General features: G+C 47.0%; 1 protein-coding gene across 1 annotated transcript in view; it reads left to right on the top strand.

Moving 5' to 3' along the window:
• The first annotated feature begins 363 nt into the window (after positions 1 to 363).
• Gnptab (N-acetylglucosamine-1-phosphate transferase subunits alpha and beta) overlaps positions 364 to 17,976 on the top strand; it is a 75,457-nt gene continuing 57,844 nt past the window's right edge. Inside the window, exons 1-2 of the mRNA XM_059245258.1 lie at positions 364 to 507; positions 17,156 to 17,241. Coding sequence (XP_059101241.1) covers positions 391 to 507; positions 17,156 to 17,241 — 203 coding nt within the window. The 5' untranslated portion in view covers positions 364 to 390. The remainder of the gene's footprint in view (positions 508 to 17,155; positions 17,242 to 17,976) is intronic.

Below are 17,976 nucleotides of genomic sequence, written 5' to 3'. Positions count from 1 at the left end.
GCCGGGTTTGCCCCGCGGAGTCCAGAGGGCCGAGCCCGCAGCGCACGCGCAGAGGGGAGGGAGCGCGCCTGCGCTTGCCCCTCCGCCCTCCAGGTGGCGCTGGCGACCCGCAAAGCCGCCTCCCGGAGGCCAACGCGGGCGGCGCCGGCCGCCTTGCGGGCCGCGGGACCGCCTCCGCCGCGCCGAGGGCGTGGGCTCCGGGCTCCCGGAAGCGGCGGCCGCGGCGGCGTGGAGCCCAGCGGGCTGTCGGTCGCCGGAGCGACAATGCACGGCGACCGGGGGCTGTGAGCTGAGCGCGGCGGCGCGGCTGTGCATGGCGGCTCGCTGAGCGCGGCGGCGCGGCGCGCGCGGCGCGGGCTCCTCCCGGCGTGGGGTGGCGGGGCCGGGGTGATGCTGCTCAAGCTCCTGCAGAGACAGACCTATACCTGCCTCTCCCACAGGTATGGGCTCTACGTCTGCTTCGTGGGCGTCGTGGTCACCATCGTCTCGGCTTTCCAGTTCGGAGAGGTGAGTAGCGGAGCCCGAGCCCTTGCAGCCGCGTGCGCAGCCCTCCCTGGCTAGCCCGGTGCTGCCGGCGTCCCGGGTCTCCCTCCTGCCTCCCCATCCTCTCCCTGCACCCTGGGGACCAGCACAACCAGCCCACCAGCCCCGGGCGCCGACAGCGTGCATCCTCTCCCCGGCTTCGCTGCGGCAGCTGCAATGCACGCCCGGGCCTCCCATGCGCCTGTGTGCGGGTCCCCTTCCTTCCCCGGGCTGTCCCCAAGAGCCCTCCAGGCCTTGCGCCGGTGAAAACTCCCTTCTAGCATATGCAGTTTGTATTTTTTTTTTTCTGTAGTGACCCTTCATTCCTTGGCCCTGCTTCAGATCCAGTCCTCCGGTGCCACCCTATTAATCTTCTACCTTTGACAAAAACACGTTATCTTCTTAATCCGGTTTCTTCTGGATTTCAGACTTTGCCTAACAGGCACGTGCAGTTTTGCATGTGAATTTTGCAGAGTAAAGGGAGATTTTTTTTTTCTTAACTTTTTTTTCCTTCCTTTTTCACTCTTGCTGTGTTGAACAGCTGTATGTCGGCGGGTGGAGGCCTTAACTGGTGAGAATGTTCATGCTCCTGGGAGGCACCAAGTGCTTATCTCAGATGAGCTGAGTAGGGTCCTTGTCAGGTGACTAGGGCTGTCTGCCGACCTTGGGACTCCCACCCCGGACCTCTGGGGAGCCAGCACAGACCCTTGCGTCATGGGGCATGCTAATACTTTTTAGATCAAGGCTTAATTCATGTGCAGTAAAGCAGTTTGGTTAGATTGTAAACTATTCAAAGGGCACAGGCAACCGGTTTGGGAGATGGGGAGCACACCGGGTTAAATGTTTTTTGTGCTTCTTTGGAGACATACCTTGGACATTTGTGGACTGAAATTACTCTTTGTTTTAAATTTCACAGTTACTTGGTTCTTGGCATTCTGATAAAATAAAAAAAAAAAAAAACTCTACCTTAAGTGTGCAAAGGGTGATGAGCGGGTCAGAAATGGATGGGCACAGGACTGTGATTCAACAAAACACTGCTTCTGGAAACAGGAAGAAATGTTGTGCTTTCAAATGGTTTGAAATCTGTCCCTGTTGTTTATATTTAGTAAGAGGTTTAAAGGGTTTTTAAAATGAACAGGATGGCTTTATAAAATGCCACAATACACACACGTGGCGACAGCACCCACACTGTAAGATCTGTAGAGGAGGGCTATCTGTTTAAATGAGGTCTGTAACTCTAGCCCAAGCCCAGTGCCTGGCACTGCCACTGTATGCGGACTAAGTATGTGTTTAGTGACAGGCTGAATTATATGGCATGTCTAAGTGTGTTTTTAGTGGTTCTAGGGACTAGAAAAAAAAAAAACAGTCTTGCAGGTGGGCTTGTAATTGTGGGATGTTTTCTTAGTATTGCACTGACCTCTAGTCTGTCTTTATTTCATGTGTTGTAACTTCAGGTTAGTGTCTGACTGCTTCTGGGTGACTTTGTTTTTAAAATAGTCTGAACTGAGTTGCTTGGGCTAACCAGAAGTTTGCAGTCTTCCCGACTCAGCCCTGCCGAATGCTGAGGTCACCGGGTTATGTTTTCAATCTGGTTGCTTTTAAGTGAGCGCAGTTTATTAACCACAACATAAAATACATTTGCTACAGCCTTGAAATCCCCCATACGTTTTTATTTTATTTTATTTTGAGATAGAGTCTCGCCGTGTAGCCAGCCCATGGCTGGCCTGGAACTCCCCATGTAGACCAGGCTGGCCTTGTACTCACAGGGATCCACCTGCCTCTGCATCCAGAGTGGTGGGATGGGAGGTGTGCGCCACAATGCTCGGTTTGTGGGCACAGATCTTAAAGTTCAGATTAAATAAGAGAACGAAGGGTAGAGTGTCAGGTCTGTGGTGTGCTTACCCAGGGCAGTGGAGAAGAGAGGCAGGAGGGCTGGGTAGATGGAATGTGGGTTTGACTGGCGGTTCCAGCTAATCATAACCGTGATAATAACGAACATAGTCCTTACTAGGCATTCTCTTGATTGCCTTGCATACTAATTTATTCTTCACACTATCTCTGATAGGAATAGTTATTATAATTTTACCCACTTTACAGGTTATGCAACTGAGGTATTTGCATACGCTAACACAGCTAATTCATGGCAGACATTTGCTTCAAAGTTAGACAGTTGGCTTTGGTGTTCTAGTCATAATAACACTTCTTTTTAAAAAAAGATTTTCATTACATTTATTTATGTTATGTGCATGCATGTGGGTGGGTACACGTGTGTCACATTGTGCGTGTGGTTCTCTCTCCACCTTGTGGTTCCCAGGGATCAAACTCAGGTTGTCAGGTTTGGCAGCAAGTGCCCTTATCCCTAAGCTATCTCATTACATCACTGCGTCCTCTCCTTCCTCTGGGGGACTGAAGCCCCCCAGAACTGCACCCCCAGCGCTTGATGGTTTCTCGGTTTCTCAAGCAGCCCACACTTTTCTCATCTGATTTGGGAAAAGCAATCTAACCTCTCTAAGCTTCCTCTTTGCGCCTTTCCTGGAACTCACTCTGTAGCCCAGGCTGGCCTTTAACGCACAAAGATCCTCCTGCCTCTGCCTCCCGAGTGCTGGGATTAAAGGCGTGCACCACCACCGCCCGGCATTAAGAACATCTTCTTACCAGGGTTGCTAATGGGAGTTAAGTGTCTGAAGTCCTTCATTCGGTTGGTAGCCCATAACAAGCCATTGTTGAACCGTCATAGATAATGCTACTCTTAATGTTATCATATGGTTTTATATATATATATATATATATATATCACCAACTTGTTAACTAGTTATTATGCATATAACGGTTAAGAAAATCATTGTTAAATTGTGAGTTCATTATTTTCCCCCTCTTAGTGTTAGAGGTAATGTGGGTATTTTTTTAAACTATTTTATTTGTGTGTTTGTGTGTATGTTTGTGTGTGTGTGTGTGTGTGTGTGTGTGTGTGTGTGTGTGTAAGATCCCCTGGAGCTGGAGAGTGACAGGTGATGTGAGCAGTTCAGTATGGGTGCTGGGGTCCAAACTCCAGTCTGCTGGAAGAGCAGTACATGCTCTTGAACTGCTTCGCCATCTCTCCAGCCCCTGTTGGAGTGCCTCCACCCTGTGTGCTTGAGACAGGATCACATGTACCCCAGGCTAGCCTCCAATTCCATACGTACCGAGGATGACCTTGAACTTCTTTCTGATTTTCCTGCTTCGACCTCCCTAGTGCTGGGATTACAGTTGTGAGACACCTTGCCGGCGCTGGATCTGCACCAGGCTCAATGCATGTCAGCAAGCGCTGTACTAATGAAGCTCTCTCCCCAGCCCCAGGTGGTTGCATTTTAAGAAGCCATTTGAACACTGACCCAAATTTTGAGGAAAAATAAAATCAAAGGAGGTATCTACTAAGTAATTCATTTTCCCCTCTAAATCGAGCCAAGTACTTTCTGGGAAACCCTTGGGAATTCTCATAAAATAGAGGCACACAGCTGGATCTAGAGGTGACAGTCTAGAGCGTGAGCCCTCATAGGGGGACATCCTGGTCTGAATGAAATGACACATCTCTAAGGTATGGTGAAGAGGTGTTTGTTGTAGCTGTGAGGGAGAGTGTATCCAGAGGCATCTGGAAGAGTCCAGAGCAGAGAGAGAGAGAGAGAGAGAGAGAGAGAGAGAGAGAGAGAGAGAGAGAGAGAGAGAGAGAGAGAGAGTGAGTAGTAGATTGAACATGGCCAGTAGATTGACCCAGGCCACCAGAGGAGGTCGGAGAGGAAGAGACAGGAGGAGCTAATGCATGGCCGAAGTGGCAGGGTTGTATAGGAATGAGAGGAAGCTGGGGGAAGGGAAGGAAGCCCGGGAGCTGGAGAAATTAATGTAGGGGGCGGGTGAGAAGAGCTGAGGGGAGCCAGGATGCCAGCATGTACTTCCTAACAGGTACTTGTGCTGAGAGAGCCTGGAGGTGAGCATGCTAATCCGCACCACACTTGGCCATTTGTCCCTAGTCTCTTTAGGACCCGGCAGGTCACGGGTGAAGGTAGCAGGAACTAACTTGTTTGTTGTAAGTCATGTGAGTCTGAGAGTCCGGGTTTCTTGTAAGTCAGAGCACTAGACTGTGTCCTTAAGAATCCTTCAAAGAATCTAGATCAACTGTGCCCGTAATTCAGAAACGCTTGATTCTGCTTTGTATGGTGTAACATGACTGTAATGTTAGCACTCAGGAGACAGGCAGGAGGTCTGAGCTTTAGAGGTTAGCCTGGGCTACACAGTGAGACTTTTGACTCAGAGGAAAAGGAAAACTTTTGGCTTTAACATTAGTGTTTGTTCTGTCTTATTATAGTTGCTATTATGTGTCGTAAGACATGCATGCTCTTGAGGTAAGAATGTATTTCAGGCCTATCATCATTTTCTATACAAATCTACACACCCTTTCCTGAAACTTCCACAGCTACTGCTTTATCTTACCATCGAATGCCTGCACTCTCTATAGTGAAGTACATGAATATTTATACTCCATGAGGAAAATAATGACTATAAATAGTCTCATGTCAGTTAGGTCAGGTTTTACCACCAAATGAGTTCAAGGCAGGTCAAGTATGCTGCCAAGTGAGGGACAGAAGCAGAGCTGGTGTTTGGAGCGTTTTGGATTTTAGGGTTGTGAATAGAAGGTTGCAGATCACCGACACGTGGGTGTTTGTATGTGCGCCTTGTCTTACTTGGGAATGTATCGCTTTCTTCGGGAAACTAAGCGTGGAAATGAAATTAATTCACCTAAGAAAGTCAATAGGCTTAGTTAAGTCTGCTCCTGTGTACAAGAATTTCCCCCTTATCTCCCTGTTCTTTGGTTTGTCTGTTGAAGGTCATGTTTTTGTATTAATGAAGTACTCTTTTTCCATGATAAAGAGGATTGAAAACCGGGTCCAGCTCAAGTTACCTTTGCGACTAGTTTCTTAACTGGTCCAATTTCAGGAAAGAAGTGTGTGTGTGTGTGTGTGTGTGTGTGTGTGTGTGTGTGTGTGTGTGACCATGTTTGTTTTTTATTAGTTTCCTGATTAAACTGTTAGGTTTTTAGTGTGTTCTTGGTCAGAGGCAAAAAATAAAATAAAATAAAGTAAAATAAAATAAAATAAAATAAAAGTGAACAGAAGGAGACCCATCTGAGGGCACAGTCCATGCCCTACATAAGCTAATTCTCAACAGTACCCCAAATGAGTTATTCCCAGCTGATCCTGTGGGTTGGGGGCTCTCTCTCACAGCTTTATGATTTATTTTTGCCATCAGAGGTTTTATGAAAAACTAGTTGTTTTGCTAGGAATGGTGGGGTATGCCTTTAATCCCAGCACTTGGGAGACAGGCAAGTAGATCTCTTGAGTGTGAGGCCAGCCTGGTCTATATTGTAAATTGCTAGTCAGCCAGGGCTATGGAGTGAGACAGTTGTGTCTCACAAAACAAAAGCAGCAGCAAGCCGGCGGTGGTGGCGCACGCCTTTAATCCCAGCACTCCTGAGGCAGAGCCAGGCGGATCTCTGTGAGTTCAAGGCCAGCCAAGGTTACACAGAGAAGTCCTGTTTCGAAAAACAAAAACAAACAAACAAAAATGTGCCTTTATGTACATTTATTGGGCAGTTCACACAGGAAACCTGAACTGGCTGGCCATATGGCTCAAGGGGCAGTGTTTGCTGCCCAAGTCAGCCCAACAGCCTGAGCCAGATCCCTGGAACTCATGGAAACGCTGAAGGAGAGAATCCACTCCTCACAGTTACTCTCTGACTTACACACACACACACACACACACACACACACACACACACACACACGTGTGCGCGTACACACACAGCACTAAAGATAAAATAGAATCATGAACCATAATCTTAATGGAATTTGTGCTATGGAGGAAATGTTAGGAATCACATAGAACTTTTCTTTAAAAATGTCTTTCTTTGGGGAAAGACCTTTACTACTATCAGAGCCTAGTTAATTGGCAAAGCAGAGACTGTGTCTCAATCACTGCTCAACTCTTGGTAAATGGAAAACATTTATTGACCAGAAGGTGCCAAGTAAATTCTGGAGCTTATGGTTGGATAGATGGACGGACGGACGGACGGACGGACGGATGGATGGATGAAGGGTGGTTTTTAACTAGCATCCTTTTAACCTCATTTTCAGTGAAGTAAGTTTTCTACTCTGATATATGGTATGTTTTCAGACATGATTAATGTGACTGTAACTTGTCCATTTTCATGTCCTGAAATTCATTTTTGTTCTAGGAAATCTTCCTAGACACCGGCGGCCTGCTGTTAGGATGCACACAGCCTGCACATAGGAGGTTTAGCTCAGGCTGGGGAGAGGAGGCCACGGCACACATAAAACCGTATAAGAGTGTAAGGGAATTCAGTATGTCAATAACAGCTTAGTTTAAGGGAAGAAAAATCACTGGTTGAAACCTTTTAGAGGAGCCTCAGAGACCTTTGCAGGAGGCACAAGCCTTAGGCTGGCCTCATAAAGGAGGGGGCCTGTGGGCAGAGGGAAGGAAAGAATGCTTTGGACAGAAAGACGGTTTGGAGTAGCTGAGCCGGGGCTTGGTGGAAAAGTGTGATCCCTTTGCATTTTGAATCCCTGGTCACTGGAAATGGCTGCTGGTTGTCAACAGTAGTACTGGGTTGCTAGTGACATATTCCAACTCAGACCTGTTTTTTTGTTTTTGTTTTTTTTTTTTTGTTTTTTGTTTTTCGAGACAGGGTTTCTCTGAGCTTATTAGCTGGTGTAACTGGACAGGCTAAACCTCTGGCAGGTTGGATCAAGGTGCTTGAATGATTCCTTCCTGTTCTTCATTCATTCCTGTTCTTCAGCTCCCTTAGACAGCCTACCCCAAACAGGTGTGGCCTCCAGCTTCCCTTCTGCCTGGCTAGTAACTGCAAAGCCTTTCTCTGTAGCCGGCCACACTTGCCCTAGGGAAACCCCTGTCAGCCATCCGAATCATCTGCAGAGCCTCGGGCCTGGGTGGGCCTGGGAGTCACAGCTGAACCACGTGATCTGAGAAGGCTACCCCGAGAACAGATATCACACTCTTATCAAAGATTGGCCAGAGCGACACATGTCCAAGATACCAGCTGCAGTTCAAACCCATTTTCTTTCTTTGGCCTTCCTTTACGCTGGTGCTAACTGTTTGCCCTTGTAGATAGAGTCTTGGGCTGTTTGCATGGAAAGTATCTGTGAAGTTTGTATTCTTGTATGGGTATATTATCCCGGGGCCTTGCTAAATCCGGCTCAAGGGTACACCATAAATCTTCCAGCAGTGATTCAGAGAATAACATACGTAGCAACTTCATAGTTGCATTTGGTCAACTTTGGAGTCTGTTCTTTTTATTAATGAATTTTAGTAGGTTGTGAAAGCAAGATTTCCTGACCTCCTGGCCCCTGGCAGACAGTAGGTTTCTGTAGAGGACTGCTCTCTCTGCAGCAGCTCCGCCTCCCTTCCCCTCCTCTCCCCTCCCCTCCCTTCCCCTCCTCTCCCCTCCCCTTCCCCTCTCTCACTGCTCCTGTGTCTTAAATGCTAGGATTGACAGCTACCTAGGCACCCACCTCACACTCCCCTCCTGGGGCAGACAGCCATATTTATCATGGTGTTCTTCCCACCCCTAAGCCCAGACACAGTGTCAGGAAAAAGAATGCAGTAGCCTGGGGTTCCACTGGGTCCCCAGAGCTCTCCCAGAAATGGAGGAAGAACGCGTCCGAGACCTAAATTCTTCCCCGGCATTGTTACTAATTGCATCATACAACCATGCCTGAAAGAACACCCAGGCATTTGTATTACGTAGGAGTGAAGTTTCTTTATGAAAGAAGAAGAAACAAAGGCCAGGCCATTAACTGTGCTTGTCCAGATGAATATAGCCGTCTGTCAGTTGGGCCCAAGATGGGTATTGCTCATTGGTAACAAAAACTTCTCTGTTGGCCTGGGCATGGTGGTGTACACCTGTAATTCCAGCAGTGGGGAGCCGGAATAGGCAGATCTTTGTGTTCGAAGCCAGCCTGGTCACAAACTTCTGTGGTCACTTCAGATTGCAAACTCTTAATATCACTTCAGCATTAGGGTGGCCGATCTCGGGGAATAACAGATTCCAGGGCCTCAAATTGAGGCTTTGTGCCTCCCCTAGCTAGGCCTGCAACAGACAGCAAACCCAAAATTGAGGAAAGAGATGGGTTTGTGGGCCTCTCTCTTTTCTAACTCAGTGAGCGGGCGTGCAGAAGACAGCCAGGAAACAGGGCAGGAAGTCCTTCCTATGGAAGTGTGAAGACCTCAGGTTTGCCAAGTGTCAGATACCTAAGGGGTGTCCTGAGGCCACTCCGACCACCACACTTGGAGCTGTGGCTTGGTTATCCTGCTGAGACCAAATACCACTTTCATTTAGATGCGTTGGTAGCTCCTTCCGTAGCCTCGGGAGCTTTTTAATCTTAGCCTCTGACTCTTGCGGGGTGGGGGTGGGGGCCTAATATGAGGTTCTGTCTTGTGTGTGACCCACTTCTGCTACATGGCACACCCGCCTCTGGCTCCAGCTAGGGAGGGTGAGCTGATTCTGGGTATCGACTTCCACCTCCTCCTGAGAACGGATAGCTGACAGTCCTTTATACAGGTGTGAGGCAGAGGTGGCCTTGAGGGCATGAGCGATTGTGAGCCCTGTCGGTGATCCCACTGAGTCTTTCCCCAGGGTTGGGGAGGTGGGAACGATTTCTGTCAGTCCTTGGATGAGGGGGAGCCGCTGTTGCCGAAGACCAGCCGCTTCCTCTCTGGCCTTTGCACCTTTATGCCACGATGGGGATGAATTTCCCTCTACTTCGTAGGGAGCTTTGTTTGTGTGTGGGTCCATTACTCACTTGGCCCTGGAGTGTGGTTTCTTGTATTGGGTACTTCAGAAGAAATGTTTGTTTTTACCTGCACAGCAGCTTCTCAGTGCAACTGCCAGTTAATCTACCTTGCTCAGGAGATAAAACTTAACTTCCCGTTCCGTATTCAGCATCCTGGGGTCAGAGACGGCTTCTCGGTAACCTTAAAATGCTGCCGTCCCCACAGAAGGCCTGGCTCGTTCATTCTGTTAGGAAATACTTAACCAGGCCCCTGGGGGCACAACAAGCAAGGAGAAGACTCGGTTCCTGCTGACAAAGGAGCTTGTACAGTGAGACATTAAATGCTACTTCATCACAATTGTGAGCAGCGCTCCAAAGAGGTAGAGAGGGTTCGGTGGGAGAGACCCGCAGTGAGAATAGATTTGCCCGGTGGCCTGGGTCTAGATGGCTTTATTGACGCTGTGGAAGGGCCAGAAGTACTCAGGCAGAGGACGGAGGAGGCCAGGGCTGATTCAGACGTTCACTTTCAGCTGCTGGTGGTGCTGTTTCTCCCAGGGGATGTTTCACAACGCGTGGGACAGTTTAGATCGTCATGGCTGGGCCTGGAATGAAATAGTGCTGTTGACTTTAATGTGTAGAAGCCAAGGAATTCTGCTAATATATAGGACAATCCCCCACAGCAAAGAGTTATCCAGGCCCAATGGCAGTGCTGCTGATATTGAGAAACCACCGTTTCTCAACCAAAGAAACGGTAACGGCCTCGACATCGGGAGATAATCCGAAGGATAAACGAAGGGGCCAGTGAGATGGGTCAGAGAGGAAACGTGCCTGTCACCGAGTCTGGTGACCCGAGTTTGAGTCCCAGGACTCCTGTGGTGGACGTTGAGAACAGATTCCTATATTCCTACAAGTTGTCCTCTGTCCTCTACATACATGGTGGAGAATTCACATGCCCCTCCATACACAAAATAAACAAACGAAGGCCCTTGCGGCAGGAGACGGAAAGGAAGACAAAGTTGATGCAAGGGTGAGTGTTGTAGCTGTGGTGACCTTCCCTCTGCACCTGGGTCACTGGAGTAGCTGTGGTGACTCCCCCTGCACCTGGTACCGTTAAAGGTTGTTTTGTACTGGCTTCTAGTAGTTGAGGCCCAGGAATACTGCTAAATGATGATAACCGCCCCCTCCCCCAACAAGACCCGCCTTATCAGTGGTAGAAGAATTGAGAAACCCTGAACAGGAGACTGAGGATGGCCACAGGCAGGGTGGTCTGCCGGAGTCTTGGACTAGGCTGGTGGGAGGGCAGAAAGAAGTGGGTAGACGGGCAGTGACGGTGCACACCTTTAATCCCAGCACTCGGGAGGCAGGGCTAGGTGGATCTCTGAGTTCGAGGCCAGCCAGGGGCTGCCCAAAGAAACCCTGTCTTGAAAAACAAAAAAACAAACAAACAAACAAACAAACAAACAAAAAAAACCAAACCAAAAAGAAGTGGGTAGACTGGGAACACTTAGGAGGCCCGGTCACCAGTTCATCTGCATGCTTGCCAGCCACTCCACTGACGTCTTGATCAACGAAAGTAAGGAAAACAATCAGTGCTCCCAGTCCCCCCAAAGGCAGGTGTTCTGTGAGGATCTGTTGAGGGATGTGAGCATCAAAACCTACTTTTGTTCACTGATTGTGCTGGCTGGTTTTATGTCAATTTGACACAAGCCAGAGTCATCTTTGAGGAGTGATCCTCCATTGAGAAAATGTCTCCGTAAGATCTGGCCCTAAGATATCTTCTGAATTAGTGATTGAAGGGGGAGGGCCAGCCCATGGTGTGGTCCTGGGTTCTATAAGAAAGCAGGCTGAGCAAGCCATAATGAGCAAGCCAGTAAGTAGCTCCCCTCCATGGCTTCTGCATCAGCTCCTGCCTCCAGGTTCCTGCCCTGCTTGAGTTCCTGTCCTTCAGTGAATAACAATGATGTGGAAATGTAAGCCAAATACACATGTTCCTCCCCAACTTGCTTTGGCCATGGTGTTCCATCACAGTAATAGGAACCCTAACTAAGACACTGATTGTGACGAAGCCTGGTGAGGACAGGTGACTTAAAGGAGGTGTCAGATGTCCACGAGGCACCTTGCGAAGTGCTCAGTGGAGAGCATCCAATAAATACTAATGAAGTGCCATATGTCCCCTCTGGGGAGCTCTTCTGTCTGTGATGCTCACGTAGGCAGAAGTTAGAGACCCGCTCTCTCAGCCGATGCTTGTCAATTGTTCCCCAGAGATAGCAGAAAAAGCTCACAGGGATTGCCTGGGTGTGCTCTCTTAGGTTCGTGGGATAGCAGAGGAGCAGGTACCTTATTAATATGTCTTGCACTTTTGTAATTACTGTGTAGGCGTCTTCTCTAGTTCCTTCTAGAATGTAACAAACCAGTACTTGTAGCGGATGATGTATGTTCACAGTATGCCTTTTTAAATTCCTCCAGTCTTGGGACAGTTTGTTCCAATCTTGCGGTGCAGGTGACTTGTCAGCTTGTGGGTGACTCATACGCGCAGCACATCGAACAGGAAGAAAGGATCTCAGAGACATCCTACAGACTAAGTCTCATTCTGACAGAGGGGGCCGCATTCTGTGATCAGACGGAAAGCCATATGATTTAAAACTGAGAAAGAAAAAAAAAAAGAAAGCAGGCTGAGGCAGCCATGGGGAGCAAGCCAGTGAGCAGCACCCCTCCATGGCCGCTGCATCAGCTCCTGCCTCCAGGTTCCTGCCCTGTTTGGGTTCATGAGAATTTTAGCAACTGTAAGGACAGAATAAAACCATACACTTTTTATGTAATTGTGTATTTATAGCTATCTCAGGGAACTAGTTCTGGGTCACTGGATGCCTGGTGTGTTAGGTAAACATCAGTTTTAGAACTGGTGAATGGCTCCATTCATCAGTGCATATTTTACAAGCCAACTGCAGGTAAGTCTGAGGGAGCAGCCTGGGCAAAGCCAGAGTCAGGTGGCACAAGTTCAGTCCTCGGCCAAGAAGGGAGGGTGCCTGTGACATCTGCCTCACAGGTGCCATCATGTCACAGGGATTCGAAAAGGCAGACTAGCTTCGGCTGCCATCTTGTAAAAGCGGAGCAGCAACTGAGTATGAAGGCCATGATTATTAAAATAGAATCCTAGAAGCAGGAGACGTGGGCGGTAGAAGATGGCCCAGTCAGTGAAGGGCCTGCTCTGCAAGCCTGAGTCATCAGCACCCACATTAAAAGGAGTGCAGAATCATGGTTCTCCAGTCCCGGGGCTGGAGAGAGCTGGAGACGGGCTACCTACCAGAGCTGGGTAGCTATCCCGTCTAGGAGAATAGGTGAGCTCCAGACTTAATAAGAGATTCTGCCTCAAAAATCAAGACAGAGCAACCGAGGGAGAGATATCCCATGTTGATACACACACACACACACACACACACACACACACACACACACACACACACACGCACACACGCACACACGCACAAGCATTTTTACCTGATAGAACAAACCTCCTTCTAAAGTTTTTATATTTTTGTTTTGTTTTTTGTTTGTTTGTTTTTTCTGAGACAGGGTTTCTCTGTTTTGATGCTTGTCCTGGATCTCGCTCTGTAGACCAGGCTGGCCTCAAACTCAACAGAGATCTTCCTGGCTCTGCCTCCCGAGTGCTGGGAATAAAGGTGTGTGCCACCACCGCCCAGCAGTATTTATGCTTTTTTTTTTTTTAAATAGTAACGTTATATAGTATGTCAGATCATTTTTGTAAATAGTATTGTAGTTTATCTAATCTCAGATTTTACCAACAAATCACCCTGATGGAAGAGAAAAGTAAAGATTCTGAGGAAACTGGTTTAGAGCAGTGGTTCTCAACCTTCCTAATGCTGTGACCCTTTAAGATAGTTCCTCATGTTGTGGTGACCCCCAACCATAACATTATTTTCATTGCTACTTCATGACTGTAATTTTGCTACTGCTATGAATCATAATGTAAATATTTGATATGCATGATATCTGATATGTGACCCCAAAGAGGGTCACAACCCACAGATTGAGGTGTCTGGAGTAGAAGCTTCAAGTGACAAATCTAGTGTTTCATCTGTAAAAAGTGACACTAATTTCCAGTATAAATTTTTTTAAGGACAGATCCAAGTGATCTGTTTTTTTTTTAATTTTATTTAATTTTCTTTTATGTGCATTGGTGTTTTGTCTGCATTCATGCTTGTGTGAGGGTGTTGGATCTCTTGGAACTAGATTTACAGACAATTGTGAACTGCCATGTGAGTGCTGGGAATTGAACCTGGATCCTCTGGAAGAGCAGCCGGTGCTCTTAAACCCTGAACTTGGTCTCCAACCCCTCCATATAAACTTATCTATCTATCTATCTATCTATTTTGGTTGTTTCGAGACAGGGTTTCTCTGTGTAGTTTTGGTGCCTGTCCTGGATCTCGCTCCCTCTGTAAACCAGGCTGGCCTCGAACTCACAGAGATCCGCCTGGCTCTGCCTCTGGAGTACTGGGATTAAAGGCGTGCACCACCACCGCCCAGCTATAAATTTTTAATTTGCATTAGTGCCATATAATAGAGACTCTAAGTATCTTGCCATTACAATAATGAAGGTTCCAGAAGCTATGCTCTGTTTAATAAGAGTTCTAACATGCCTGGCTAACACAGGAGAAAAGGTAAACAAGAACATGGCTGGGGCTGTAGAGGTGGTTCAACATTTAAGAGTAGTGGCTATTTATTCTTCTAGGGAACCTAGGGATCTGACACCCTCTTCTGGCCTCCAGAGGCACTACATGCATGTGGTGTACAGACATACATGCAGGCAAAAATAAATCTTTTTTTAAAGATTAAAAACAACAAAGCTAACAGTCAGGCATGGAGTACTACAGACAGTGGGTGGCTAATTTCCAAGTCAGCAGTCAAGATAAAAGTTCCTTGGAGCAGAGAAGGGAGCATTTGGATTGAACTGGGGAATAGAGAATTGTATGTCAGAGCACTCGGAAGTTGGCGAGGTTGGTCTTTCTGGTGTGAGCAGGCACTTGAAGGGAATATAAAGCATGTCAGCTGAGCTTGACCCCTCCTTGGTGAGATTATACGCCCTCCCTTCTACTTGCTGCATCTTCTGGGCACCCCACTAGCCAAGAACAATTTTCCTAGCCTAATTTTTTGTGATTGGTTTTTAAAAAATGACCGTGGTAGACTACACAGAGGTACTGATGGAGAATTGCTATGTTTGTACTCAATAAATCGATATTCATGCAGCCTATGCTGTTGAAAATTGGCACACCTGTATTTTACAGGGCAGATGACCTTTTATAGCTAAGGGTTTGGTTCTGTGTGATAGGACAGATGGAGGATGTGCGTGTTTAACTTCAGTTGCCATGATGGTAACAGGATCCTGGATCTCACCAGCCCCCATCACTCCACCTGCTCCTCCTGTGTAACCAAATGGCCACCACCTCTTTAACTCGCTGCATTAGAAGCACCCGAAACCTAAAAACCGCCATGAATTCTCCTCCTCTCCTTCACTCCTCCATCCAGTCCGGTATTAGAACCCTCCGACGTGCCCTTTGCTCTCTGACTGCGCTTCGGAAGACTCCGCACCTTAGCACTGAAACCTAGCTTCCTCGAGGAAGCCTTTCTTGGTGCTTTTTTCCTAGAAGGGGTTGGCAGTCTGTCCTCATGGCAGTTGGAGGTGCAATCAACTTCCATTCTAAAAAATCGATTGTAGAGAGATATTGGCCAAAGTACACAGAGTTCGGCAAGGAAGAGTGAATTCTGAGACCCATGGTACAGCTTTGTGACTATGATTAATAGTCATACGTTTGATACTTACAAATTGCTGACGGCTGGCAAGATGGCTGATGACCTGAGTTTGATTCAGGGACCCACATGGTAGGAGAGGACTGACTCCTACAAGCTGTCCTCTGATCTCCACATACTTGCTAATGCACAAAATTTTTAAACTGTAATAAATTGTTAAGAGAGTACATCCTGAATGTTCTCATCACAAAAATATGTGAGATGGTAGATATATCAGTTAGTTTGATTTAATCACAATGTATGCATCTATTAAAGCATAGTAAATATCATAAGTATATATGATTCTTGTTTGCCAATTACACATCTATGAAGCTATGGAAAAGAACCAACCATACATAGTTCCTTGAAGTTGGGGATCTTACCTTATTCTTCTATGCAGACCTGCAGTTAGGTACACCATACCCTCACTGATGTTTGTAAATAAATACATTAAATGAGGACATTGATTCCTGGTTCTTGTGAGGGTTCTGAGTGAAAGAGGCTGTAAAGGTAGGCAAAGACCAGATCTTGAAGTATCTGAAGACCATGAACATAAACGACCATGTGTCATGGGACACACAACCCTCCCTATAGCCAGCTGTGGTGACATAACTAAGCCAAGGAAAAGAGAAGTGGTAGGTGCATTTTCAAAGAAGTCTCTGAAGAAGAAGCATGCCTTTTTGCTTCTTTCCTTTTTGCTGGCTGGAATGAATCCAAAGACTGGAAATCCTACAGCCCTGAATCCATTAATAGCCATTACACCTTGGCAGAGAAAGAACATGAAGCCAGAAGGTGTGTGGCAGGAAGGAGACCATTCCATAATGAGGAGACATTTAGAAACTGGATAGATGATGACAAGCCACCAGATGATAGAGGGAGAGAAGGAAGTGCTTCTAGAGAGAGGAGATGGTCAGCTATCAAGACTCAAGGACGTGACCCAGCAATTGTCATTGGACTTGACCGCATAGAGCCTTGATAGGCCACTGAAAGGGGGGGGGGGGAGCAGAAGTGAGGTTGGGAGGGAAGAAGTGAGGTTGGGGAGGGCTGAGGGTTCTAGAAGAATAGAGGTGACTTTGGAAGATAGAAAGGATTTGATAAAGAGTGATCAGCTAGAAGGATTGTAAAGGGTAGGCTTTCCAGAGACCCTAGAATGTATGTGTGCACCAGTAGGCAAAATCCTACTGAAAGGAAAAGAGAAAGGAGGAAAGGCCATGAGATGAGAGTTGATGGGGCCTAGAGCAAGTACTCAAGAGGTAAGGTGTTTGCAAGGCAGAGGAATGGAGTTGTTCAGTGTTGAGGGAATGGAGGAAAACCAGTCTATGTTTGGGTGTGTCTATGGAGCATCCATCTGCAGCGTCTTATCTTCTAAATAGCAAGGCTGTCGGTGGAAGCCTCGGGTGGTAAGGTCGTCCTCCAGATCATATCAGCCTCTTCTACCATTGGTGTTCTTAGGGGCTCCGAGGAGAACCCTCCCCAGACTTGAGGTGGGCATAAGCTGCCTTGCAGTCCTCCAGCTTCTGTTAACCCATGCATGGCGAGCACGTCATAGTCAGGGCCCAGCCTCCTGGCCTCGCTTCTCTTCTCTCCTGGTATCTGTCTCTCATGGTACCCACGCTCTGCTCAACTACACAGCTGCCCTCAGACAACCTGCCCCAAATGTACTCTTCTGACTAGCTGACAATGTCCCTTTCTCATCCTCCTTCAAGACCCCATTCAAACATCACTTCCTTTTCAATGTTTTGTATTCCCAGACCCCATCCCAAGGCCAGTGAGATCCTAAGTCTTCTCAGATATCTGAGCCACAGTTGTAGCTTATTTACTGGCCTGAGCTGGGTGTCTGGTGTGGGGCAGGCATGGAGTGGGTGGGCGCTTTGGACTGCCCAACCTGCTTCTTGAGCGGTTGTTTATGAACCGAACTTTTGTGTTGAACTGTTAGTTTTTGATGCACAGAAAAAGTATTGGCATTTTTCTTTTTCTTTTTATTCTAGGTGGTTCTGGAATGGAGCCGGGATCAGTACCATGTTTTGTTTGATTCCTACAGAGACAATATTGCTGGGAAATCCTTTCAGAATCGGTGAGAGTTACTTCGTAGAGTATCTTTTATTTGAATTTAAAGAATAAGTCATGAGTGCCTTCATGTTTTAAATATGGCGGTTGTTTAAAGAGATCTGCCCAGGCTGTTTATGTCAACACAACACACGTCTCTCACCTCTAAGGGAATAAGAAATAACTTACTTTTGAGGCAAATATATGTGGCCAGGAGTATGGATTCGAATTGTGCCAAGTAATATGTTCTTATGTGAAAATGGGGTAATGAAGTTTTTATAGTTATGTAGCAAAAGAAAATCATAAATGTATTTTTTAAAGCACATTGATAGCAACATCAGGAGAGTGGGTTACAGCAAATTGGGGGGATCTCTGCTATAGGTTCAGATGATGGCATTCCTGGTTTTTGGATTGGTGGAAGCTAGTGGTCTGTTAATACATTTTCAATGTCTCTCACTTGGTGGCGACAAGGATCTTAGCTCTGATGCAGAGATGAGCACTGGATGGCTATTAAGAATATTAAAAATAGCCCAAGAGAATTGGGCTCTGAACCTGCAGCATTTTAACTCTACAGTCAGATGGTTCTGAGCAGTCCATTATCCATGTAGAGTCTTTAATAGAGGTGTGACTTTGTTCTGGGAACCTCAGTTCACATGGATATGGTTCCATATATTTTAGAATATATACACCCGCCTGCAGAAACCAGCTAGTTCATCCTATTTTGTAGGTGAAAATTCTTGATGCCCAGGAAATAATCTTGCCT

Source organism: Peromyscus eremicus, chromosome 18, assembly GCF_949786415.1.
Source record: "Peromyscus eremicus chromosome 18, PerEre_H2_v1, whole genome shotgun sequence".
NCBI classification, from domain to species: domain Eukaryota; kingdom Metazoa; phylum Chordata; class Mammalia; order Rodentia; family Cricetidae; genus Peromyscus; species Peromyscus eremicus.
The sequence above is the reverse complement of the archived record's forward strand: the minus strand, read 5'-3'. Positions and strand labels throughout refer to the sequence as shown.